Source organism: Chiloscyllium plagiosum, chromosome 15, assembly GCF_004010195.1.
Source record: "Chiloscyllium plagiosum isolate BGI_BamShark_2017 chromosome 15, ASM401019v2, whole genome shotgun sequence".
In the NCBI taxonomy this organism is placed as follows: Eukaryota; Metazoa; Chordata; class Chondrichthyes; order Orectolobiformes; family Hemiscylliidae; genus Chiloscyllium; species Chiloscyllium plagiosum.
Window position 1 is genome coordinate 8,081,132 of NC_057724.1, and position 26,736 is coordinate 8,107,867.

Here is a 26,736-nt window from a genome sequence, read left to right on the forward strand (position 1 = left end):
ATTGCACAAATTGATGTAATTTGAATATCATATCATATTATCATTTATCAATATTGTTTTGAACCATTTATGCCTGAAGCATTCAATGGCTATTATTGTTTTACTAACAAATCCTCATTGCAACCTTGACCAAAATAACTCAGTTAATCTGAGACCTGCACAATACCCACCTACAAACCATCCCAATCCACGACTCAAAACATTTTGACTCTTAAATTATAACCCCTCAGTCGGACGTTCACTTAATTGAATTGGCAAAATCTTCTTTGAAGACGTCACAATATTTAATGGAACTCCAAACCTCTTCAGGACCAATCTCCTCTAATTTGTGAAAGTCAGTTTAGTTTATTCTGCAGTTATAACAATTGGATCCAGACTTTGCCAACAGAATAGAAAGGTTGTAGTTTGGTGAAATAGGAACATGTGAAAAAGGTGCAGGAATCATCCATTCTGTCCGTGACCCATCTCCACCATTCAACTAGATCAAGCCTGATTTGCCTGTTACCTCAATCCACATTCCTGTGCAACCCTGATAACCCTTTCACCCATTACTTAACAAGAATCTATTGAACTTGACCTTAGAAAGTATGCAAAGTCAATGTCTCCACCACATATTCATGAAGAGAGTTCCAAAGACTCTCAATCCTCTGTCAGAGCGAAAAAAAAACACATGTTTTAAATGGGCAAACCTTATTTCTAAGACACAGTTCTAATTTCTTCCATGAAGACCTATCGGGATCTTAAATATGTCAGTCCAGCAGATACAACACTAGCCTGTCCAATTGCTTTCAGGGTGGCATGGTGGCTCAGTGGTTAGCACAGCTGCCAGGGACCTGGGTTCAATTCCAGCCTCGGGCGATTGTCTGTGTGGAGTTTGTACATTCTCCCATGTCTCTGCGGGTTTCCTCTGGGTGCTCTGGTTTCCTCCCACAATCCAAAGATGTGCAAGTTAGGTGGATTGGCTCAGCTAAACTGCCCATAATGTCTAGGGCTGTGTAGGTTAGGTGCATTATTCAGTGGTAGATATATGATAGTAGGGGAATGGGTCTGGGTTGGTTAATCTTTGGAGGGCCAGTGTGGACTTGTTGGGCCGAAGGGCCTGTTTCCACACTTTAGGGATTCTACGAAGCTATCGTACACATTCCAGGTAGTAGACTGATAAGTTTACTCTACATTGATTCCAATGCATTTACTTCCTCCTTAAATAAGTTGTCTGGACACAGGCAGTCTCACTAATGCCCTACATAACTGAACTATAACCTACCTCCGTTGGAATTCAATACACCCCACAATAAACTATAACATTCTGTTAGCTTTGCTATATACATGTTAATTCTGCATGTTAGTTGTTTTTGTGGTTCATGCAGTAAGACAGCAAAATACCTCCGCATTTTAGAACTCAGAACTACACCATCATTTAAATGAGATGCTTCTTCTCTATTCTTCTTATCAAAATGGACAATCTCATATTTCCACATTACACCCCATTTGCCACATCTTTATCTACTCACGTATCCTATGTATATCTTTTTATCGCCTCCTTGTGTCCCTTTCTCAGCTCATTTTGCTACCTACTGTGATGATACTATGGCTTTAAGGGGTGCATTTTGTTCTGTTTTCTTTTCTGAAGAAAGGTTGAGACAGACGTACACAGCAGTTTCCTTAAAGTCAAGAAAGTTAACAGCTACTGAGGCCATGAGTATTTTTAAAAGTTGGAACAACAGGAATAGCCAAATCGGTGGGTCATGCTCCCAAAGAACCAGGTCTTTTTGTTTTATTTTATTAATAGCAGTTGTTGGGGTCCTGAAGCTGTTTCTCCTCTCTCTATTACAGCTAAAATCTGGGAGTTCTCTTCCTGCTGCTAGAATTGCATGAGACAATCTATTTTATTGAATTCACCTTTGTTTATGGGATGTTACTATATTGGCACAGTTACTGTTTAGTAGTTAATTAAGTTGTTATTCAGTTAAATTTTCCAAAAGAGATAATTTATTCCAATTACATGTTTCTTTTGTTGTATTTTAATGATAGTGTATGAATAAAGTGTGCTTTGCTTCAAGACTGGTAGTTTGACCCATCAAATTGCATCTAGAACGCAACACATGCCTTTAAAATAAGGAAAAGTCAAGGTCTGGGCTATTTTTAAAAATATTTTGAGGGGGTTTGGTCTGGCCCATAACAAATTAAGGGTGCCTATCAGGAACAATATCTCTAATTGGATTCAGGATAATTGGATTCAAAAGCAATGGTGAGTGTTGGTGTTTTAATTTCAGGTGTTGCATTTGGTTGACTTAAGTATAGGATGCTTTGTATAGTAATGGCTCTTTCAGTTACTAAGAGTATCCTGGGGGTGGAAGAAGTCACTTTGGGAGTTTTACAGAAAGTGATCAAGGCAATGAGCAAACAACCTAGAACTTGGGTTACCTGAGTCTGTGGGGAAAGGGAAAAAAGTGTGGCAATCGCACAGCACTTACAATTGCCAGGAATACCACTGAAATGGCGAAATTCAATTAAAAAGGAAGCAGCTTGAGTTAGATGCAAAACAAAAAGGAAGAGAAAAGGAAATGAAACACTTTGTATTATGATTAAAAGCAGAACCAGAAGAAAAGGAAAGGAAGGCCCAAGCAATGAAAGGGACAAACAGAGAGAAGAAAGAGAGAGCTTTTGAACTTCAGAGGTTGGAACTGAAAACTCAAAGTCGACTTAAAATGGTGGAGGTAGAATTGAAAGGTACCGAGCAATGAAAGGGACAAACAGAGAGAAGAAAGAGAGAAAGAGAGAAAGAGAGAGCTTTTGAACTTCAGAGGTTGGAACTGAAAACTCAAAGTCGACTTAAAATGGTGGAGGTAGAATTGAAAGGTAGGAGTTGTGAAGAGGACAGAGATGGAGAGCAATCCCATTGTAGCCAAAGGCCCAGTGGGAATCTGTTTAAGTATGTCCAAGTGATGTCTAAATTTGATGATAAGGATGTAGAAGCCTTTTACATTTCATTTGAGTAAGTGTTTCAACATTTGAAATGGCCGGTGACCATGTGGGTATTATTGATCTAAACAAAGTTGATAGGTACAGTCAGTGAGGTATTTGAATCACTATCAGAGAAGGCACCTGGGGAGTACAATGAGGTGAAAAAAGCCATCTTAAATGCACACGAGCTAGTACCAGAAGCATAAAGACAACAAGTTTGGCTTCCAATATCAATTTCAATCTGTGAGGGATATAAATTAGGGAAAAGAGAAAAGGAGATAACATTGAAGAGAGTAAAGATAGTTTACCACAAGGAAAAAAGGAAATCCCTGAGGGCGAAAGAGAACTAAAAAAACGCAGGAGTTTTCACTGTAATGAAGTTGGCGACATGAAGTCACAGTGTTGCTTATTTAGAAAAAAATCACTGAGAAGACAGATGCGGGAAAACAGGATAAACAAGTGAGTTTTGTTGAAGTGGTACAGGCAAGCACAGTGGAAGCTAATAATATGGAAAGATATTACAACCTGATCAGGAATTGGTTGAGAAGGAAGTGTCAGATCTCTTTAAAGAATTTATTTGCATGGTAAGGTTTAACTCATGTATGCCAGCAGGAACAGTAAAAGAAATTCAGATTTTAAGAGATACAGGAGCAAGTCAATCTTTGATGGTGACAGTTGAGGAGATATGTACTTTAGTAGGAATACTGCCAGAAATGGTCATCATGTGTGGAATTCATGGTGAGAAGAGTGTTCCATTCTCCACGTGCTCTGGTTTCCTCCCAATGTCCAAAGATGTGCAGGCTAGGTGAATTGGCTGTGCTAAATTGCTTATTGTGTACAGGGATGTGTACATTAGGTGCATGAGTTAGGGGACACGGAGAATAATAGGGTAAGGAATGGGTCTGGATGGGTTACTCTTTCGAGGGTTGATGTGGACTTGTTGGGCCAAATGGCCTGTTTCCACACTGTAGGGATTCTATGATTATATAAAGTGAGGGTGGAGAATGTGGTGTGAAGTGGTGAAGTGATGATGGGAGCAATAAAGAAATTCTCAGTTCCAGGGATACAGTTTATCCCTGGTAATCATCTAGCTGGATCACAGGTGGGTGTGATGCCTACTGTGGTTGAAAAGCCAGGGAAAATCAGGCACTAAGGTGTTACATGAAGTATAACCTGGGATTTCTCCTAACTATGATATCAAGGTCACAAAGCTGCAAGTGGAAACAGGAGGAGGAATCAAAAAGAGGAAGGATAAGGATAATGGTAAAGAAAAAAACAAGAACAGGTGGAGGACAAAGTGGATATTTTAAGTTCAGAGAAATTATCTGAATTATGACAGAAAGATTAAAAACTAAAGCAGTTGTATCAAAAAGTATATACAGAAGAAGAATAAGTTTATCCCAGAATATTACTATCATAAAAATGAAGTTTAATGAGGAAATGGAGATGTTAGCTCTATTATCGATGGGTTATAGAAAGGAGATGTTGCAGGTAGCACATAAATTATCAGGAGGGGGGAATTTGTGGGTAAGGAAAACTCAAGCCAAAATGCAAAAACATTTTTATTGGCTGGACTGTATTTGAATGTGGTTGACTTTTGCCAGACATGTCATATATGTCAGTTAATCGGAAAACCTCAGGCAGTGATAAAACCAACATCCTTATTACCCATTCCCCCATTTGTGAAACCTTTTACAAGAGTTTTAATTGATTGCTTAGGGCCCTACCTAAATGAAATATGAAAATCAGTATTTGTTGACCATAATGGATGCGGCTACTGGATTTCCAAAAGACATTCCATTGTGCAATATCACGGTGAAAAGGATTGTGGATGAATTACTCTTTTTTCTAACGAGACACAGACTACCCACAGAAATACAATCGAATCAAGGGTCAAACTTTACATCAAAATTATTTAAGGAAGTTATGAATAACTTTGGAACAAAACAATTCAAATCCACTGTGCACCATCCAGAATGACAGATAACATTAGAACTGTGTTGATATGTTGCACGAGGTGGTGATCCGCTCTGCGACTTGTCTCCCCCAGTGTAGAAGAGATTACATTGTGAACAGCAAATACAACAGACTAAATTGAGTGAAGTGTGGGAAATGGGTCTAATATGGCTAAGTGCTGAAAATGTGCTGCTGGAAAAGTGCAGCAGGTCAGGCAGCATCCAAGGAACAGGAGAATCAACGTTTCGGGCATAAGCTCTTCTTCAGGAATTCCTGAAGAAGGGCTTATGCCCGAAACGTCGATTCTCCTGCTCCTTGGATGCTGTCTGACCTGTTGCGCTTTTCCAGCAACACATTTTCAGCTCTGAACTCCAGCATCTGCAGTCCTCACTTTCTCCTCTAATATGGCTAAGTGCCCTATTAACTTCAGCTGCACCAGAGGAAAAGGGTGGACATTTCTGAGTTGCCCCTGTATCAAGGTAGCAGCATTACAATCGATTTACCAGAGATGGAATAACTTGGAGAATGGGATTGAGTCCTTACCAGGATGGAGGGTGTGAGGATGAATAGTCCAGGTAAAGGTGTGAGTCAATGGGTTTGGAGTGGATAATGGTTGATTTGGAACAAAAGTAAATGATACTTTTCTACTCACAGAATAAACAATGCAACTGTTCCCCATTTGCCAGGAATCAGTTTGTAAACTGAACCCTCAAAGAAGCTCTGCAATTCACAACAACTAATACCCCCAAATTATCGATACCTCACAGGGTTCTGCTTGAGGCTACTGTTTAATGTTTGATAAATACTTACCATGTGCTTTGGAGCATGTGTTTGATGGTAAGTCTGTGAGAACCCAGATAAAGCCAATTCTCTTTTGTCCATTTGGTCACTGATGAAAGATTCTTCTGTTACTAAATGTATGCTTGAAGAAGACAGTGTTACAGTACTATGGTTAAGTAAGTGATAGAATTCTGAAACAGTCTAAATGCAATGCAAAGTACAGTGACTCTTTCGTGTGTAATTTAAAGTGCGTGCAACTCTGCTTACACAGGTTATGGGTTTAACTAAGATCCCAGAATATTTAAGCTATTCATGGATTCAATATTCCAAATAGCTGTTGTGTACATCATTGTCTGAGCATTCAGTATCCAAGTGCATTTACAGTTTTGGCTGCAGATCAATTTTTAAAGGGGACAGTACATTACAGCTGTACATATATCAAAAAACAAGGCAAAGCCAAACCCTCCATGCATTCACTAAAATATGATGTGGAGAAGCCAGTGCTGGACTGGGGTGGACAATGTTAAAAATCACACAACACCAGGTTATAATCCAACAGGTTTATTTGGAAGCACTAGCTTTCAAAGCACTGCTTCTTCATCAAGTTCCTGATAAATGAACAGCACGCTGAAATCTAGTGCTTCCAAATAAACTTGTTGAACTACAATCTGGTGTTCTGTGACTTTTAACTTTGTTCACTAAAATAATGGAAGTTGCTCCTTAAACTGATAAATGATCTAGGCAATTTGAGTTCCTTACAACTACTGCAGAAAGACTTCTTCTGCTCTATTTATATAGTAATTATAGTCTGAATTTTAACTTTTTGACCCTTTCGTGTCTCTGATGCCAATAGTAAATTGAGAATCTGGAAGTGTTAGCAATTTACTTTTCCACAGCATTTTGACCCAGACATTGTATCTGCATCAATCTTCTGAGTTTCCTGACTCACTGCTGTGAAGTGATATGATAATGCCCTGTATCAGTCTGTTTCAGCTCCATTGGTTAATGGAGTTCTATGTGGATCAGAATTGAAAAATTACAGATATATTTGACATAATCTTGACTTGCACAGATGGAGGCTCAGTGTACCAAGGCAGCAGTACAGTTCCATGATGTGTCCAGAGTGTGATGCTAAGCTATAGATTCTTTCATGGGATGTGGACATAACTGTCAAGACCAGCAATTGTTGTTCATCCCGATTGCCCTTGAAGTGAGTGCTTGGCTAAAAAAGTTTGGAGCTGGTTATGAACTAATCAACCACATTATTGTGGAACTGGGCTCATATTTGGGCATGGTTCTGGATTAGTGGTGCTGGAAGAGCACAGCAGTTCAGGCAGCATCCGAGGAGCAGTGAAATCAACGTTTTGGACAAAAGCCCTTCATCAGGAATAAAGGCAGAGAGCCTGACAGGTGGAGAGATAAGCTGGAAGAAGGTGGAAAAGAAGATAGGCAGGTAGGACGTCATGGGGACAGTGCTGAGCTGGAAGTTTGGAACTATGGTGAGGTGGGGGAAGGGGAAATGAGAAAACTGTTGAAGTCCACATTGATGGCCTGGGGTTGAAGTCTTCCAAGGCAGAAGATGAGGCGTTCTTCCTCCAGGCATCTGGTGGTGAGGGAGCGGCGCTGAAAGAGGCCCAGGACCTCCATGTCCTCGGCAGAGTGGGAGGGGCAGATGAAATGTTGGGTCACAGGGCGGTGTGATTGATTGGTGTGGGTGTCCCGGAGATGTTCCCTAAAGCGCTCTGCTAGGAGGCGTCCAGTCTCCCCAATATAGAGGAGACCGCATCGGGAGCAACGGATACAATAAATGATATTGGTGGATGTGCAGGGCCTTTTAGGGCCTTGGATGGAGGTGAGGGAGGAGGTGTGGGCGCAAGTTTTGCAATTCCTGCAGTGGCAGGGGAAGGTGCCAGGATGGAAGGGTGGGTTGTAGGGGGCGTGGACCTGACCAGGCCAGGATGGGAGAGACTCAGTAAAGGTGGAAAATTACCTTTCCTGAAGAACATTAGTGAGTCAGATGTGTTTTTATAACAATTGACAATAGTCACTCAAAATAACTCGGTAAGCGAGATCTCGCAATTAAACTTATCTGATGGTAGGATTTGAATGCCAGAGGATTAGACAGTTCTGTTTTACTATTCTAATGTCATTACCACTATCTCCCTTAACTTACTCTCTTTTGTTTACTTTCTTACCTATTTCCTTCATCATTGAATACTCTTAAACCAGATCTTACTTTACAAAATGAACAGTAAAGTTACTCACCTGATTTTACTTACCAAGGCCACCACTCATCTCATACCTGCCCCGTTTTCCATTTCATGAACTGATGCTTTCCCTGTGGGATTCAGCCTTGAATGCTTTAAAAACTCACCCCTCTCTTGTGGTTTTTCAACCTCCGGTCAGCTTGAGGTTGCAGACAGAGAAATAAAAAGGGTGCAGGGAGCAATGGGGAGGTAAATTAAAAGCACTTTATCAAGCAATTCGACAAACAAGTTAAGTCACAGAATCAGAGTCATACAGCTTGGAAGCAGACCCTTTGGTCCAACCAGTCCATTACTTAATTGGCTGATCTCACTTGGCATGCAGCAGTGGCGTTAACTGACATTATTAGCCCTGCCTTGGTTGAATGGAAGAGCAGATTCAATGGGCTGAATGGCCTAATTCTGCTTCCATATCTAATGGTCTTATTGCTATCTCTAAGAGATTTCAGATTTAAACCAGTAACTTTGGTTCTAAATTCAAGGCAAGCTTTGCGCTTTGCTCCGCAACACCAGTCTGTGGTAAACAGCACTGACTCACATTGAGTTACTGTCTGTCATTGAAATATGATGTGTTGGAATCCTTGCTTCATCTTCTAAATTTTGCTTCATCTCCCGAATGCCCTTCCAGCTTGCCACAGGAGTTGGTGCTCAGGTCGATGAAGACTTTTGAAAGGAGGTCACTCACTCTGAAGAAACAGCATCACAGGACTCATACACACAGCTCAGTGAGGCCAACAAGGAAAGGTGTTGGCTTATGATCTGGTGAGTCACACATCTCAAGTGAGCAAGGAGGTGTGTTGGACATAAAGACAGTAGTGGTGGGTTCCTATTAGATGGTCTGGGCCTTTCCAGCCTTTGCCCAGTCAGTGTAGATGCAGAGACTGATTTGAAGTTCTGTCAACTTTTCTGGCAGCACTTTTCACCACCAGAGTTACATTGAAAGAGTTCATCCCTGGATTGATTGGCATAATGTCTCAGGCATTAGCTCTGATGGACAGAGAGTTAACCTGCAATGGAACATCCAACACAGCAGGTAACTGAGAATATGCTGGCTCTTACTAATGATCTGAGCACTCAGACTGCCACCTTAGAGCAATGAGGGAAACCTTGATTTTGATATTTAATGTCACAACAAACTGCAGGAAATATCCTTGAGCCTCGTCAAGGAGAGTGACACAGCTTGGACCGTGCATTTGTCACCTATCACTGGCTTCCACCAGATGCATGGTACCATACCTTACATTGAGAGGGACCCCATCACCCAACCTGCAGAGTTCACCAACCCAGAGTCCATCAAGGTCCAGCTCCGTTGTGACCACAGCTGCCAGATCCTGGAAGTGCAAACTAGATAACATGGAACCGCCACGATGTACACATACCAGAGAACTCACAGGTTCCTGGTTCATTCCTCAGGTAATGCAGGGATGGATGCTGGGAAGCAAGGCCGACCACCTCTAACCATGGCTCTAGGCATCTTTACTAAACTTTCACACTGATGCACAATAGAGATACAATGCTGTTCATTCTTCTACCAGGGCCGAGTGGAACAGACAATAGGCCTCCCCATGATAAGGTTTTCCTGAATGGAGGGGTCTAATAGATAGTCTCGGGCAACTGTTTGTGTGGAGTTTGCACATTCTCCCAGTCTCTGAGTGGGTTTCCTCCGGGTGCTCCGGTTTCCTCCCACAGTCCAAAGATGTGCAAGTTAGATGAATTGGCCATGCTAAATTGTCCGTAGTGTTAGGTGCATTAGTTAGGGGTAAATGTAGGGGAATGGGTCTGGGTGGGCTGCTCTTCGGAGGGTCGGTGTGGACTTGTTGGGCCGAAGGGCTTGTTTCCACACTGTAAGGAATCTAATCTAATCTAACTGCAGGATAGCCCAGAAAGGGTTGGATGCTGCATCACTGTGGTGTGCGATACCCTTTACAACTGCAGGTGACAAAGTGGGGAATGTCCTGGATATAACAGAGCCTCGAGAGCAACTTTCTGGTGGTTAAATTGACAATCAGGACCAGCCAAGAGACAATGACAGAGCTATGCCCCATCAAGTGCAAAGGGCCGGACAGAACCTGAATAAGACACACTTCAGGAATAATGAGCTGGGTTTGAACATCCTTTCAATGAATAACTTCTTCTTGATTTTATTACGGGCAGTCCTGGGATTGGCCCACAGGGGTGGCACAGTGGCTACATTAACACTGCTGCCTCATGGTGCCAGGGGCCTGGGTTCCATTTCAATCTTGTGAGATTGTCCAGTGTGGAGTTTGCATGTTTTCCCAGTGTCTGCATGGGTTTCCTCAGGACACTCTGGTTTCCTCCAATAGTCCAAAGATGTTAAGGGGTTATCAGGATTGGCCATGCTAAATTATCCTGTAGTGTCCAGGGATGTATGAGCTAGAGTGGATTAGCCATGGGAAATGTTGGATTACAGGGATAGGCTTGGCTCTGGATGGGATGCTGTTTGGAAGATAAGTTTGGGCTGAATGGTCTCTTTCTGTACTGGAGAGATTCTCTGATGTGGACTTGGTTATTTCTGCAGTCCTTGAATTTTTCTGTTGCTGAATATCCAACTGACTGTGTGTGGTTTCTTCAAGGGACCCTACTTTAAATTATCTGTACTTTACAGATCCATCTCACCGTTCAGGAGAAAGCAGCAGGCAGTGATGAGGGGACATGAACGTTACAAGATACTGAGGTTGGGTGGGTTTTAAGGCTTCAGTCAGCAAATGGCCTCATGTGTCTCTCAGTCCCTCATGCTAGTTACAGTTCTGATGAAGGGTGACCAGACTGGAAGCGTTAAATCTGTTTTCTCCCCATAGATGCTGCCAAACCTGGTGAGTTTCTTCAGCATTTTCTGTTTTTGCCTCATGATAATGTAGCATGTTGGGAATAATTCAAAGACCTACCTTCTTTTTAACCTGCAACATGACTATTTGATGTTACAGAATTCATGTAGTCTGCTCAATTAAGCATCCGAAAGAACAGGATTTATACACAGAAAGGCAGGGCTTCGTGCATGGCTCACTGTGCCCTAGGAGAGAGTGGAGATGTGAACTGCCCGTTATCCATCTCCCAGCCTTGGGTGGCAGTGCACTCTCTCAAAAAGCTGAAAGATCATCCAAAGCATTGTCTGCAAAGATCCCATCCTCTCAGTCACAAGGGGCATGTAAGTGTGGGTGATCTGTGCAGGGTGGGTCCTACCATCATCACTGCGCATTGCTCAACGCCTCAGTGTTGTCCAAATTAAAGTCAACCTTGGCTGCAGTCAGCAAAGATCCATGAAGTCTGAGACTACCACTCGGATGAGGAAGGGGGAGCTGCTTGTGAACGATGAGCATTGCAGGGCCATTCCAACCTTGGGATGTCTGACCTCTCAAATAGGTATGAATTAACCAGATCCAACAACAACAATGATACCAGAGCAGACATTTTAAGACAGTGTGAATGAACATTTATTTATAACAGCGCTTAAGTACTTTCAAGGATGTGTCAGCAGTGGCATCAATATGCACTTAGTCAGATATTTCTTTCCTTGGGTCACCATGCTGAATCCTCCTGAAGCTACAGAGGAAGGAAGCAATTCTCCCAGTCAGATATTTGATTTGCTGATGAATAGGAAGCTGGACAGATTTGGGGTAAGAGCAGATGATCTCACAATTGAAGACACAGTCAGGGTCACACAGCTCTTTTTGGTGTCCAACAGCTTCAACACGAGTGAGCAGGCAGCATCATGATAGAACATCTAAGTGGGGTAAGTCTACCAGGATATACTGGAAAGCGATAGATTCAAAGGAGCTGATTTCAAACATGATTCACTTCAGAGAGAGAGAAAGAAAGAGCCATCAGCAGTTAACTTGAAAAGAATTGATGTCCACACAATATTGGAGTCTGAAAGAGTGAGCTCCACAAGAAGTTTAGATCACAGTGAGCAGAAAACAAATTGTCAGTTTAATAGAGTTTTTTTTAATATTCATTTGTAGTGATGGGTGTCACTGGCTGGCCAGCATGTATTGCCTGTTCCTAGATGCCTTTGAGAAGGTGGTGCCTTCTTGATCCGCTGAAGTCCACTTGCTGGGTTTTGACCCACAATGTCCTTAGGGAGGGAATTCCAAGATTTTGACCCAGTGACACGGAAAATATATTTCCAAGTCAGGATGGTGAGTGGGGAACTTGAAGATGGTGGTGTTCCCATGTGTCTACTGCCCTTCTAGATGGTAATGGTTATGGGTTTGGAAGGTGCTGTCTGAGGATCTTTGGTGAATCCTGCAGTGTATCCTGTATATAGTACGCATTGCCGCTCCTGAGCCTTGGTGGTGGAGGGAGTAGAAGCTTCTGGGTATAGTGCCATACCACAGGAATAGATTGAGAACCCGAGGTTGAACCAGAGCCAAATGAAAACAATAGAGAGGCAGAAGCAGTCAGCTGGACAGGACCCAAACAGATTTAACCGGAAAACTAAAGATGTACAGCAGACAGACTAAAAAAGTGAAACCGTATTTGGGATCCCCACTGAAACAACAATGGGAAGTACATTAGAATAGTGGTTGATTTTAGGACAATTGTTTACCCACTGAAAATAAATTTTTACTTGAAAGTTTCACATTTAGGGTGTCGCTAGAAGCTGTACCCCATAAGAAGTATCTCTTGAATCAGGCCTTTTCCTGTATCTTTCCCCTCTGTGTTGTTCCAAGTACGGACCCCAATCAGGGGCTGGTGCACAAGCTGCAGATATCTTCTGTGAAGGAAAAAGCAAAATGTTACATTTCTACCTGATTTTAACCAGGTACGTAGCCTCTAACTGGGGGAATTGGAAACAAAATCCTGCTTCTTATGAATTAATCCTGATTTTAATGTAATGAGGAAATCACATTTGGAAGCCCAAGTGGTCCCATTGTTTCAGTGCTGGGCTTTGTCATGATGGTTTAATTCATCCCTGCTCCAGGATTCCTGACCAGTCCCGCAGTCCTAGTGACAGCTCCTGACTGTTCATGAAACGCTCTGTATTTAAAGGGACCTGAGCAACAGTTGGAATGGCTGTGTCCTAGTTTCCTTAGGAAAGCAGAAGAATGATGACATAAAGACATGAGAAAGCTGCTTTCAAACCCCAGCCCCAACCCTCAATCCCACCCCATTCTGACTCATTTCCCAACACTCGAGGTGAAGGGAGGGATTGCTCCCCATGGAGAGAGCAAGTGGCCAGCTGCCTTGTTGTGGCTGGAGTTTGCAGGAGTAGTGAGCAGCAGTAGGACACTCCTGAGAACATGGAAACAGCCCCCATGTGGTTTAATCTCCTAGAAAGGACAGGAAAAGTAAATCACAAAGCACCTACAGGTGATAGTCCCACTTTCTGTCTACCCCAGCATTCTCCTGCACAGCACAGTCAGAACAAATTCCTCTGCATCTCCACTCATCTATCTCTCTTCCAGCCTCGTCTGAACATTGTTACAATGGAGAGGGAAAGTTCATCAAATATTTAAAATGTAGTTTGTAAAACAATATCTCAACAAACCAGTTGGGAAACAGCTTGCACTTAATCTAAGACTTCGTGATCAGAAGAATTTAACTGTAACATTGTGGGATGGGAGCTTTAATGGAGGAATGATGGCAGTATCTTGAATTTCTCTATTTCATATTGTCAGCACTTTACTGGAGGACGGGAGTCTTAAATCCAAACAAATGGAAGACAGGAGTAGATCAAAGGAGCCGTACAAATTGATCTGTTGTTCAGAAGGCTGATAGGCCGAAGGACTCAGAGGATGATAAGTCAGACAATTGGGAGTAAGAGATTGGTCAGGAAGGTAACCAGCAAGACATATGAAAATGACTGAAGTTTTTCTCTAGATATGACAAACAGGAAATAATTATTGGAATTTAATATAGGCACATTACAGACAGAGACGAGTGTTACAATGGAGAAGGAGAAAACAGCAAAGAGCTTAAACAAATATTTTGCACACTATAACACAATAGAAAATATAAGAAAAGCTTCTGGACATGATGAGGAACCAAGGGTTAAACTTTGCCACAAATATATATGTATTTCCATGCTGGGCTAAACTCAGAAACGAAAAAAGGAGGCAGCTATCCTGCTACTGCTGCTCGCCTTGGTGAGATGTACAGCCATTCAACTTCATGCTTGACTTTGGTGGGTACAGTGTACAGTATGAGAAAACAAGACCATAGGCACTTCTCCCCAACAGTGAAGGACAATTGTTTCCATACAGCTTAAGGATAGCTACACCACAAACATGACAATAGGTGAGGAGGCAGGATCTCCATGAACAATCAGAATGGGTACAGATTTGATTGAGCCTGTGCTATTGGTTTCATTCTGTGCCATGCTCTGGTTGTCTAATCAATCTAACTGACGTATTCCTCCAACCCGAGAAATAAATAACTCATTTAAATTCACAGGCAGTATGAAGGTCTTGTGTTACCTGAATGAAAGCAACAATGTGGGTTGGTCACACCTTGCTTGTTTTCAGCCCATTACAATATTATCCCGCTCAATTCGCACACATTGACACTATTTAAATAATGGCATGAATACAAAATCAGCAGACAAAAGCATAACAGATTACCCAGCAAAACAGCATAAATAATTGTTTATTTTCTCAAATTTTCTGCTGACTTGCTGAAGGAGCAGTGTAAATTGGGAGACTGATTCATAAGAACAGAAGAACCAGAAATGGATTATTCAGCTCCTGAAGCCTGCTCCATCATTTAATATGATCATGGCTGATCTCATCTCTGTCTCAACTCCACTTTCCTGTGCTCCCCATCAACTTTAATACTCAATACCTCAGCATCCACCACACACTGAATTCCACAGATTTATGACTCTTTAACAAAAGTAATTTCTCCTCATCTCTGTTGTAAATCGTCTACTCCTTATCCTGAAACTATGACCCCTCATTAGATTGTCCCACATGAGGAAATATCTCTGTAAACCTCACTGAAATTTATCAACATGTTTCCTTACCTGCCACAAGGTGGAGCCCTCAGCTTGGACAACTCTCACTATGGCCACAATGGGAATCCACATAATACAGAAGATGGTCATACACCAGCCCACTGCTATTGCCCAGACAGGGTATTCAACAGGTCCATATGTTGGTGAGGCAAACGTTGTCAAGGACCAGATCAAGAGAACCTATTTAAAATGATTGCACAAAACAAAATCATAAGCACAATGAGATTGATTCTCTCACCTTGATTGTTGAACAATACTGAAAATAAAATGTTATAAAAGTACATAAGAACATACAATCAAAAATGGGCCATTCAGCCCAACAGATCAATACCCAGAGAGTGTTTAAGTTCCAAGCAATCTCCCACTGCTTTCTAACTCTATCTGTATAAGCTTTCATCCTTTCTCTCTCATGTAACAATCTGGCTTCCCTTTAAATATTTGCTATTTGCCTGAACTGCTTCTTGTGTTCGCACATTCCACGTTCTATTTGTTCCTTGATTAAAGAGTTTTCGCCTGAACTTCTTCCTAGCTTTATGAATGACTAACATGTAGTTGTGCCTCCTGTGGGTACACCATACATCCTAAGTTGTCGAAGACTGTAGAAAATGCAACCAATCCCCAAGATATCACACCCCTTAGGAATGCAGCATTTTGTTTATAAATTCCCCCTAACCTCTTACTACACAGTGCCCTGGTTAACAATTTGGCTATTCAGCAAAAAGTCTTTGTACTTGCTACCTGTGAAGATGGTATAGAGGGACCTTAACTATCCGAATATTAATTATCCGAATTTCGGATGATCCAAAGAAGATCTCAAGGTCCCAATAGAAACATTACATCAAAGAGGAGTCAGCAACACTGATCGTGTCTTTTGTTTACAATGATTAAAAGTGAATTTGGCTTACTGAAATGCTGCCGAGAACAGTCCTGGACATTAATGGGAGCCCAGGCACCGTCTCCAACAGACTGACCCTTCCGCCCTCTCTCTCTTCCTACACTTTCCCTGGAGTTCTACACAGGGGTGTACCCTAAACCACTTCACAGATAATCCCTCCAATATTGTCCTGTACAAGGCAGAGTGGGAACTTGTCAAAAAGCTGTGTGTGTGGCTGCGTGCGTGTATTGTCTTGATACTCACCCCCCAAAGGCAACTGCAGTCTTGCTGTTGGTGTCCAGTTCAGCTGCCGTCTCCATTCCGGCAGTTTGCAAGGGGCGGGGCGGGAGTTGCAAAGTGTGCTGCTGCCCATTCTCCTGAATGGGGAGTGGACATAGCAAGTGTTCACTCTGTCAATCCCATTGAAGTGAAGCAGTGGCGGGGAGAGGCCTCAGCAATGCTGCAGGTCCCTTACACATAAGTGTGTGTCTGCTCAGAAACAAACCCTGAGACAGAAAGAGGGAGAAAGGCAGGCAAAGCAAGGAAAAAGGAAACTTCAGAAAACTCCGAGTCCCAGAGGAGAGGCATTGGATCAGTTAACCAAATAATCAATTATCTGAATGAAATACTGCCCTCCCATTATATTTGGATAATCAAGACTCCTCTGGACAGTGGACTTGTTGGATAGCATTCCTATCGGTGGAAGCTCCTTGACTACCTCCCGTAACTTCCCTTTACCGTGCTCAGTAACACATCCCACTCCTTGATTCTCTGCTTTCCTCCGAGTTGTGACGGACTCTGGAGAAAACTGACAATTCCTCCCAATTCTTTACACAGAAGAGTGTTCATTCTACTGAGGTGGAGAGCCACAGTACAGACATGTTACTAAGATATGGAAATCTAGGAAGCCTTGTTGTCTACGAATTTCAACCAACTCCACCAATGCTAAAGTTTGCTATTTGCCTGAACTGCTTCTTGTGTTCGCACATTCCACGTTCTATTTGTTCCTTGATTAAAGAGTTTTCGCCTGAACTTCTTCCTAGCTTTATGAATGACTGACATTTATTTGATATTTTCAAGTTTCAAACTGACATTTATTTGATATTTTAATCAGTTAGTCATAATTTACTAAATAGTAATCTAACATCTCCTTACCACCATCAAACATGGAGTGAGAAAAAACCAACAAACTCTCCACCAGAGCCAGAAAAGCCAATTTCTTTCCCCGATCATCATCTCAATGTCCTTGATGAATCGGTTTGTCCCTGTGAACAAGGAAGCAGAGAGACACCATCACTCGCTCTGTCCTGTCGTCGGGGCAGCTTGTTTACTGTTGAAGTTCATCTTGTACAGGGTGTCACTGATGAATAGGTTAAACCAGAGAAGGGATTACTCGGGATTTCAAACCAGGTGAGTAACTTGTTCCCTGTCACCAACCCAATTATCGTGAAAATACAATGTTTGTATACATCCTGAAGAGGTGTCTCTAAGAAAGGCTCATGTTTCTGATCTGTGCTGAGACGGACAGACCCTGTTATCAGAATGGGTGAGCCTCAAAGGGAGTCCGGTGCAGAGATGAAGAAAAGAAAATGGATTTCAGTAGATCACAGGAAATATCACAAATACAAAAGCTGTTCTGTTCTCCCACCTGCCTTGATGACTGGGAGCTACTGAATGGGTTCTGTTGTAAACAGCAGTTTAACTTAGGATGAACATATTTGAACAGTTTTCCTATCAGGAACAGACAAAACTGACCCGAACAACAACCAGCTGTAACATAGCAATACGAAGTGTTGAAGTGTGGTCAGTGCAGGAAGCTCTGGAACTACTAAAGGACAGATCTTTAATACTTCAAGGAGGGTGCACTTTTAATCCTATTGTTTTCCCATGTGAAGAACTATTTAAATCATATCATTCAATTAATTTGTCATGTGTCTTCTAAAGAACAATGAAGATCTGTGTGTCAGCAATTTTATCTGAATTATTTTGTATTGTTTCAGTTCTTTCCCAACTTACCATACAGCCAGCTTACACCCATGAGTTCCAGCAGTGTTATTATAATGGGGACCCATCCAATACAGAAATGATCAATTAAATGTATCCAGTAAATTCCAGCCTGAAATTACAATAAGACATGAGCTCTTCAGAAAACACAGCAGGTCTCATACACAAAATAGGTGATTCTTGTGATATAAAAGTTGTGGTGCTTCTATTCAGGTACAATCTGAGCTTGACTAGGATCTCAGGCTCTGTATTTAGTAACAGCAGAGTCACTCAGTTCCACAGTATCATTGCACATTATCACACAAAGGGTAAAATAACTGCTACCAAATCACAGTCTTTCTTTATTTCTAAATAATTTAAGGTTTTTGACTTCCTAGTTATATCTAACAATACATGAAAACTCAGAACAAATTATAAGAGCAACTTACCTGGGTTACACTCACAAGGCCAAACAAATAAAACAACATGCAAATGCCAATTGTCAGACAAAAGCGCTTCGATCGCAGATATTTGGGAAACCTGTCCAGCAGAATGGTTATGACTTTTTCTGGGAAAATGAAAATTGTTATATGCGATTAGTAATTAATTAATAACTTACACAGTCCCACAGAAACCCAACCTGGAGGTACCAAAGCTCAGAAGATCACATGGGCAGATGGAGTCACATTCCATTTTATCATCAGTCTACTGTCAATTATTGGAGAGATTCTAAGGCTGTCAATCCTTTACAGCAGTCAAACCTGAATATTATCACAAGCCTCATTTGTGTTAAACATGTTTGCCCCAAAAACAGAGATTTGACAACGTAGGATCTGAGTTCCATGACAAACAATTGAAACCTGGACAAATATGACCTGACTGGGGGAGTGAATATAAATTTCTAATGGGTAAATCATGTCTTACAAAACTGATTTGAACATTTTGCAAGAATTAACATGATAGATAAAAGAGTACAGATGAACTTCCAGAGACATTTAACTGAATATGCTCAAGATTCCACTCAGAGAAATGTAAGTATATTTCAGGAGGTATATCTCTGACACACATCAAAAATTGATTAGCAAGAATAACAGATAAGTACTGCAGTTGGTTTGATGTGACTTCATGTTTTCAACAAATATCTGACACTGGGTTTTGCATTTTTCACCAATTACTTAAATGAAGAAATGTAAAGCCATGTATTCAAGTTAGCTGACAACATTAACTTATGACATGGAGGTGCTGGTGCTGGACTAGGGTGGACAAGGTTAAAAATCACAACAGCAGGTTATAGTCCAACAGGTTTATTTGCAAGTACTAACTTTCAGAGCAGGATCCTGCTCCACAACTACCTGGTGAAGGAGCAGTGCTCTGAAAGCTAGTACTCCCAATTAAACCTGTTGGACTATAACCTGGTGTTGTGTGATTTTTAACATTTAAATTAGGTAGCACAGTAGGTTGTGCAGGAAATTAAAAAGAGACATTGTTAGATTAAGTGAGTGAGATAAAGAGGTAGGTTGAGCTCAATATGGCAAATTTCAATCATCCCCCTTGGACTGAAGATGTATTTATTACAGTAATCTTTAAATGGTGAGGAAAATAAGAAGTGTGGACAAGAAGGAAGATTCAAGGGTGCAGGCACAAAACTCAAAAACGTAACAACCACGTACAACCTATAATCTAAAAGTTTAACAGAATCTTTCATCTCAATGGGTTGACCACAGCTGGAGGTTTGGGTTGAGTTCTGTATTCTGCCCCTCTGGAAGGTTTATATTAAACTTGAAGGAGGCGAGTGAAACTTCACCAGAATTATATCAGTGAAATAATTAATTGTATTAGAAAATTTCAAAACTGAGATTGATTGACTTGTGTTAGACAAGGATATTATTACTTTGTTCCTGTACAAGAGTAGTGGAAGATGAGGAGAGCTGGGATAGGATTAAGGAGAGAACTGAGAGAGATCAATATGGGAATGAGACTGAGTGTGACTACGTGGGATAAATCCTGAGAGGGAGCAGTGAGGAGGTTTCATATCATGGATGGACATCTGAGATCTGTTACATGCTATTCCTACACCTTTTAGGATCTTCAGGACACTACATTTTGTCTTGAGTAATTACATGTGTACAGAATGTCTCCTGCTGCTCCACTTCAAGCCTAGGATTCCTGGGTCTGTGTGAAAACTGGAGTCACTGTGGATGGTCAGGCAGGATGAGAGGTTTCTGGGTCATACTTTGCAGAAGGTAATCATCCCACAGGCAGTGAGGGGTCAGTATAAAATTCTGATACCATCTGGAAGAGCAAGAAGACACAGAAATTTAACAATGAATTGGCATTGAATTGGCATGGTCCAGTTAAGAAGGCAAAGAGTGAGCCCAAAGGGCCAAAAGTACATTAAAAAAAACTGGGATGTATCCTAAAGATCCAAGCTAATCTTTTAAAGGGTCTATCTCAAAACTGGGCAGACCACAGGCTACCTCCAATCTGTACCTGGACACAACAGACCTGAATTCAAAATCACACCAATTCTTCCCAGGAGTAAAAACAATATAATTCTTGGCACTTCCTATTGAGGTGAGCGTGGCATGATGGGATATTTCCTGAAGAGAGCTATGTATCTTGTTAAAAACAAACTATGCCATTATATGGTCCAAAAGGAAATTGAATAAAAATGGGAAAAGGAAAAATAAGAAAAGATACATGAAAAGCATAAGAAAATTCAATTTGGATAGCTAAAAGCTGTTTATAAAGGAACAGTGGAACAGCTATCTGCAGTGAGCTTAGTGACCTCCTACAATTTGTATGAACTTTATTGTTCTGGTAAAAGTTTTGCAATAAATTTTCAGGTTTACAAAACACAGGAATTATTCTGCGAGTTTTTCTAAATGTTGTGGTGATTTCCTCTGAATTTTAATGTAGCTGTTAGCTCATTTAAAGCAGCCCCATTCTCCACTACAATGTTGAGTAGAGAATTGAAACACAAGGCCAAAGAACATTCATCGAGAGTAGTTTATCAACTTCTTCTGTATTTCAAAACCAGAAAGCGGATGATTAAAAAATGTCGTTCTTACCTAATGCTGTAAACAGAGTGTCGATTGCCAAAGTGACCAGCATGAGGAAAAATAAAACGGACCATAAAGGTGCCCATGGCAACTGTGCAGCAATCTCCGGATACGCAATGAAAGCCAAACCAAAACCTAAATGGTGGATACATGTGATATGGTAAAAGTAATTGTGCTGCAAGGAAAGAATAAAGGTCCTTCTACTTCAACCAACAATGTACCAGGAGACCACTCTCAAAAGAGTGACCGTTGTGACATTTTCCCTTTATTAAATCATCTTGGGACACTTTTGGGTAATACCATTAATTCTGTGCCAGATTTGAGCTGTAGAGACATTTCCAAAATGTTAGCTTCAAAGTGTGCATGTTTCAGGCCAAGGAGTGGCAGATATAGTTTAATTTAAACAAATGTGAGCTACTGCATTTTGGGAAGGCAAATCAGGGCAGGATTTATGCACTTAATGGGAAGATCCTGGGGGGTGTTGCTGAACAAACAGACCTTGGAGCACAAGTTCATAATTCCTTGAAAGTGGAGTTATCGGTAGATATGACAGTGAAGAAGGCATTTGATATGCTTGCCTTTATTGAATATAGGAGTTGGGAGGTCATTGGTTAGACCAATTTTGGAATACTACATTCAGTTCTGGTCTCCCTGCTATAAGAAGGATGTTGTGAAACTTGAAAAAGGTTCAGAAAAGATTTACAAGGATTTTGCCAGGGTTGGAGGGTTTGAGCAAGGGAGGGGGGAAAGACTGAATAGTCTGGGCTATATTTCCTGGAGCATCAGAGGCTGAGGATGACCTGATAGAGATTCATAAAATTATGAGGGACATGGATAGGTTGAATAGGCAATGTCTTTTCCCTGAGGTGAAAAGAATCCAGTACTAGAGGGCATAGGTTTAAGATGAGAGGGGAAAGATTTAAAATAGACCCACGGGATTTTCACACAGAAGGTGATGTGTGTATGGACTGAGCTGCCAGAGGAAATAGTGGAGACTGATACAATTACAATATTTAAAAGGCAATGGGATGGGTATATGAATAGTAAGGGTTTAGAGGGATGTGAGCCAAATGCTGGCAAATGGGCAAATAGACGAATTTTGGATATCTGGTCAGCATGGACAAGTTGGACCAAAGTGTCTATTTCCATGCCATACAGCTCTAATACTCTGTGACTTTATAGTGATCAAAAAAAATTAATTGAGACTAATTCTGAACTCAACAATTTTTTTGTGAGCAAGACTAAAATCTTGGACTCAATTTTAAATACAGCTGAAGCATACTCAGATCACCCATTTCTGTTCATTGTGTAGCAGCCAGCTCACTTACGTGGAGCTGTGTTACTCTCGATCACATTGGGCAGTCAGCATTAACAACCATGTCCATCAACAGTTGCCTTGCTTGGAAGTGTTTAATTCTACTTCGAGAGAGACCTGCTCCTCAATGGTCAGGTTTATTATTACGGCACAAAGTGATGTTTAAAAAGACCATCACCTCTGCATTAGTTCCCAGTAATAGTTTAACATTCCATAGAAAGTACAGGAGTTTAGAGAGTGCACGGAATGTCTTGATGCATAGGAGACAAAATGTCCTGCGCATGTAGGTGACTGAAACACACCGCGAAAGCAGTGGGAGAATCAGTACTTGGATTAATTCCCAGATTATGACTCCAAGAATATGGATGTTGTGCAGGAAGAGCTGACACAAATACCCCAAGTGAGTTTACCTCCAAATAATATCTCAAAAAAAGTTGACTCATCAATTCCTCAAATCCCCACCCTTGTCAACCAGTTACACTTAATCCCGATCAAGACTTGATGATAAAATCCATATTATCCTTTCAGTCTCATCTTGTTGGAAATCTTGTAGCTGATCAACTAATTTGCAGTTATTCAGACTGCTGAACAAAATGCCTCAAGAAAACTCCTGAAGCTCTTTCTTAAAGCGTAGCCAATTCCCCAAGTTAAAGACAGGTTGGTCCAACACAACTTATTTTCCTTTCAAATTTCATGACTATCCTACAAGTACCCCTGTGATTACAACAGCTCATTCCATTATTATAGCCCATGCTTTGACTTTTGCTAGCTTCAGGGATTTATATACTCACCCAGTAACTCCCTAATATGCAAACCCACTCCTGATACATTTTCATCCCTAACCCTCCATGTGGTGGTTTTCTTTAATCACCTCCATCCAGTAAGTGACCATTACTCAGTTGAGTAATGGTCTAAAATCACTTGATTGTAACTAAAGCTATCACTTTACTGGTACTTTTGTCAAACTTTGAAAACTCATGGTAGTTTCACACAACATCCATGTAAATTAACACCACAGTCATCAGGAACAGAGGAAAGTGGGAATGATATTTAAGAACTTCTGCGCATTAGTCCCCACTTAATGTTACCAATGTCTTCACTGGTTGCAACACACAAGGAAGCCACACAGTCCATCATATCTGGAAGAGCAATCTATCTTGGCCACACTTCCTTACCATTTACCCACAGGCATGGAAGTTATTGCTCTTCAGGTAATGAGCCAATTCTCTTAATCTTTCTCCACTGTTCTCTCAAGCAGTGCCTTCCAGATTCTAAACACTCACTACGCAGATATCTTTTCCTCATGCCACCATTACTTCTTTTGCCATCTGCTGTGTATTGGTGACCTCTGGTTCTTCATCCTTACACCAATAAGAACAATTTTTCACTATTCAATCTGTCCAAACCCCTCATGATTTGGAATATACTGATCAAGTATTCTGTTAATCTTCTCTTCCTCAAGAAGAGCAGCCTGTGTTTCGCCAATCGATCCATGTTACTCAAGTTCCTTCACCCTGGAATCAATTTCTATACATTTTATCAGTATGCTCTCTCATGCCTTCGCATCTTCCAATAATGCTTCATAAAGTCTTTCCAAATGTCCAGTTGTGACCATAGCAGTTTTCTATTCATAAAGCACAGATCCTACTTACTTTCTTGCAACCACTATCTCAACCTGCCCTTCCAGCTTCAAAATTATGTATGTTTAACATCCAGGTCCTCTAGTTTTGAGATGGTCATTGCCTGGCAATTGTTTTCTGTAAATGTTAGTTTAATTTATCAGGTCAAACCAGAACAGAATCAGGACTGAGGAGTCACAAATAGTGCTGAAATTCTGTGATCAATAGTAGACATCTCTACTTCTGCCCTTAGATGAAGCATCCATGAAGATGGCTAGAGTTACGAATTTCTGCAGCTAGGACACAGGCTGCTTCCAAGACTGCCACAACCTGACATGCAAGGCCATCATGGAAGCTAGGATTATGGAAACATGTCAAGACTAACAGGTTGGAGAAGTGAGCAACCTTTTACTTTACAGACTAAACATTTTACACACCTGGAATGAAGTTGGTGAGGTACCATGACTATATGCTGGGCAATGTACTGAATCGTATAAAAGTGGAACAATTTCCCTTCAAATTTTATAATCCTCTTGTAAAACTCGTAACTCCTATCATCATACTGGAAGCCTAGAGAGCCAGAGCTATCATACTGAGCTTAGGAACTAAATTGCACAAATTGCTTGCATTGATGTAATCTGCAGATTAGATCATACTGTCATTTATCAATGTTGTTTCGAACCATTTATGCCTGAAGCATTCAATGGCTAACAAATCCTCATTGCAACCTTGACCAAAAGAACTCAATTCACCGGAGACCTGCACAATACCCACCTACAAACCACCTCAGCCCACCACTCAAAACATTTTGATCCCTAAATTATATCCCTTCAGTTAGAAGTTCACTTATCTAACTTAACGAAATGTTCTTGTAAGACGTCACAATATTTAATGGAACTCCAAACCTCTTCAGGATCAATCTCCTCTAATTTGTAAAAGTCAGTTTAGTTCGTTCTGCAGCTATAACTATCAGATCCAGACTTTGCCAACAGAATAAAGAGGTTGTGGTTTGGTCAAATAGGAACAAGTGAAAAAAGTGCAGGAGTCATCCATTCTGCCCCGTGACCCATCTCCACTATTCAAATAGATCATGCCTGACCTGCCTGTTACCTCAATCCACATTCCTGCACAACCCTGATAACCTTTCACCCATTATGTAACAAGAATCTATTGAACTTGACCTTAGAAAGACATTGTCTCCACTATGTATTCATGAAGAGAGTTCCAAAGACTCTCAATCTTCTTTGAGAGGAAAAAAAAATTTAAATAGACATACCCTTATATCTGATATATCATTCTGATTTCTTCCACGAAGACCCATCGGGATCGTAAATGGTCAGTCCAGCAGATAAAAGCCGAGCCTATCCAATTGGTTTCATTATTAGACTGATAAGATTACTCCACACTGCTTCCAATGCATTTACCTCCTCCTTAAATAAGTTGCCTGGACAGAGGCAGTCTCACTAATACCCCGCATAACTGAACTAGAACCTCCCTCTTTTTGTGTTCAATACCTCCCACAATAAACTATAATATTCTATTAGCTTTGCCAATTACATGCTTAGTCTACATATTAGCTATTTTTGTGATTCATGGAGTAAGACAAACAGGTACCTCTGCATTTTCGAGCTCAGAACTCCTTCACCAATTGGATGAGATTTTTCTTTTGCATTCTTCCTGCCAAAATGGACAATCTCATCCGTTCCTACATTTTTCACTTCTTTGTCAACTTACTGATCTAATCTTTATCTTTTTGTAGCCTCCTTATGTCCCCTTCTCATCTTGTTTTCCTACCTTTTGTGACAATACAATGGATTGAAGAGGTGTATTTTCTCCTTTTCTTTCAATGAAGAAAGGTTGATACAGAGCAGTTTGCTCAAAGCTAATAAAATGAACAGATTGAGGGGTTGTGGATTATTTTTTAGTTGGAACAAAAGAAGCAGCCTGAATGGGTGGGGTCAAACTCCCAATGAACCAGGAGTTTTGCTTTAGTTTCTCTGAGGCAATTGCTGGGCTCTTGAACCTGGATATGGAAGCTGTTTTGTCACTCGCTGTTAAAGATACAATCTGGCGAGGGGGTTGGTGGCTGATGGTGGAGGAGATGTTCTCTTCCTGCTGCTAGAATTGCATTAAAGTCCATTGATTTACTGAATTTACCATTTCCAAGGGTACCTTTATGGGATCTTACTACATAGGGACAGTTTCTGTTTAGTGAGGGGTGATCTTATAGACGTTTACAAAATTATGAGGGGCATGGATAGGATAAATAGACAAAGTCTTTTCCCTGGGGTCAGGGAATCCAGAACTAGAGGGCATAGGTTTAGGGCGAGAGGGGAAAGATATAAAAGGCACCGAAGGGGCAACTTTTTCACGCAGAGGGTGGTACGTGTGTGGAATGAGCTGCCAGAGGAAGTGGTGGAGGCTGGTACAATTGCAACATTTAAAAGGTATTTAGGATGGGTATATGAATAGGAAGGATTTGGAGGGATATGGGCCGGGTGCTGGCAGGTGGGACTAGATTGGGTAGGGATATCTGGTCGGCATGGACAGATTGGACCGAAGGGTCTGTTTCCATGCTGTACATCTCTATGACTCTATGACTCTTAAGTTTTCCAATGGAGTTGTCCCGATTTCTTCTTTCATTGTTGTATTTTAACTATAGCATATGAATAAAGTGTGTATTTTGTTTCAAGACCCGTAGATTGACCATTCGAATTGCATCCGGAAAGCAATGCCTGGCATTTACCTTTAAAATAAGAAAAAACACAAGGTGTAGACTATCTTCGTAATATTTTGACAGAGTTTGGTCCAATTCAAAACAAATTGGATCTCGTCGGGATCAAAATCTCTAATGTGAATACAACTATTGGACTCAAAGATAGTTTGTTGAATTCAGTTAGTTTAAAAAGGGTGTGCCTTGTGTAATGATGGCTCTTTGAGTCACCA

The 26,736-nt window shown here is 41.1% G+C and overlaps 2 protein-coding genes across 2 annotated transcripts in view; one reads left to right on the top strand and one right to left on the bottom strand.

Moving 5' to 3' along the window:
* The window catches only part of LOC122557084 (sodium- and chloride-dependent neutral and basic amino acid transporter B(0+)-like), a 174,881-nt gene that overhangs the window by 80,300 nt on the left and 67,845 nt on the right, over window positions 1-26,736 (top strand). The window lies entirely within an intron of this gene.
* Window positions 12,168-18,591, bottom strand: LOC122557091 (sodium- and chloride-dependent neutral and basic amino acid transporter B(0+)-like). Its single transcript, XM_043704387.1, has 5 exons — window positions 18,244-18,591; window positions 17,828-17,927; window positions 16,967-17,076; window positions 14,947-15,117; window positions 12,168-12,699 (listed from the first exon to the last, which is right to left on the bottom strand). The coding sequence occupies exons 1-5, from the start codon at window positions 18,280-18,282 to the stop codon at window positions 12,568-12,570; spliced, it is 552 nt and encodes a 183-aa protein (XP_043560322.1). The 5' UTR covers window positions 18,283-18,591; the 3' UTR covers window positions 12,168-12,567.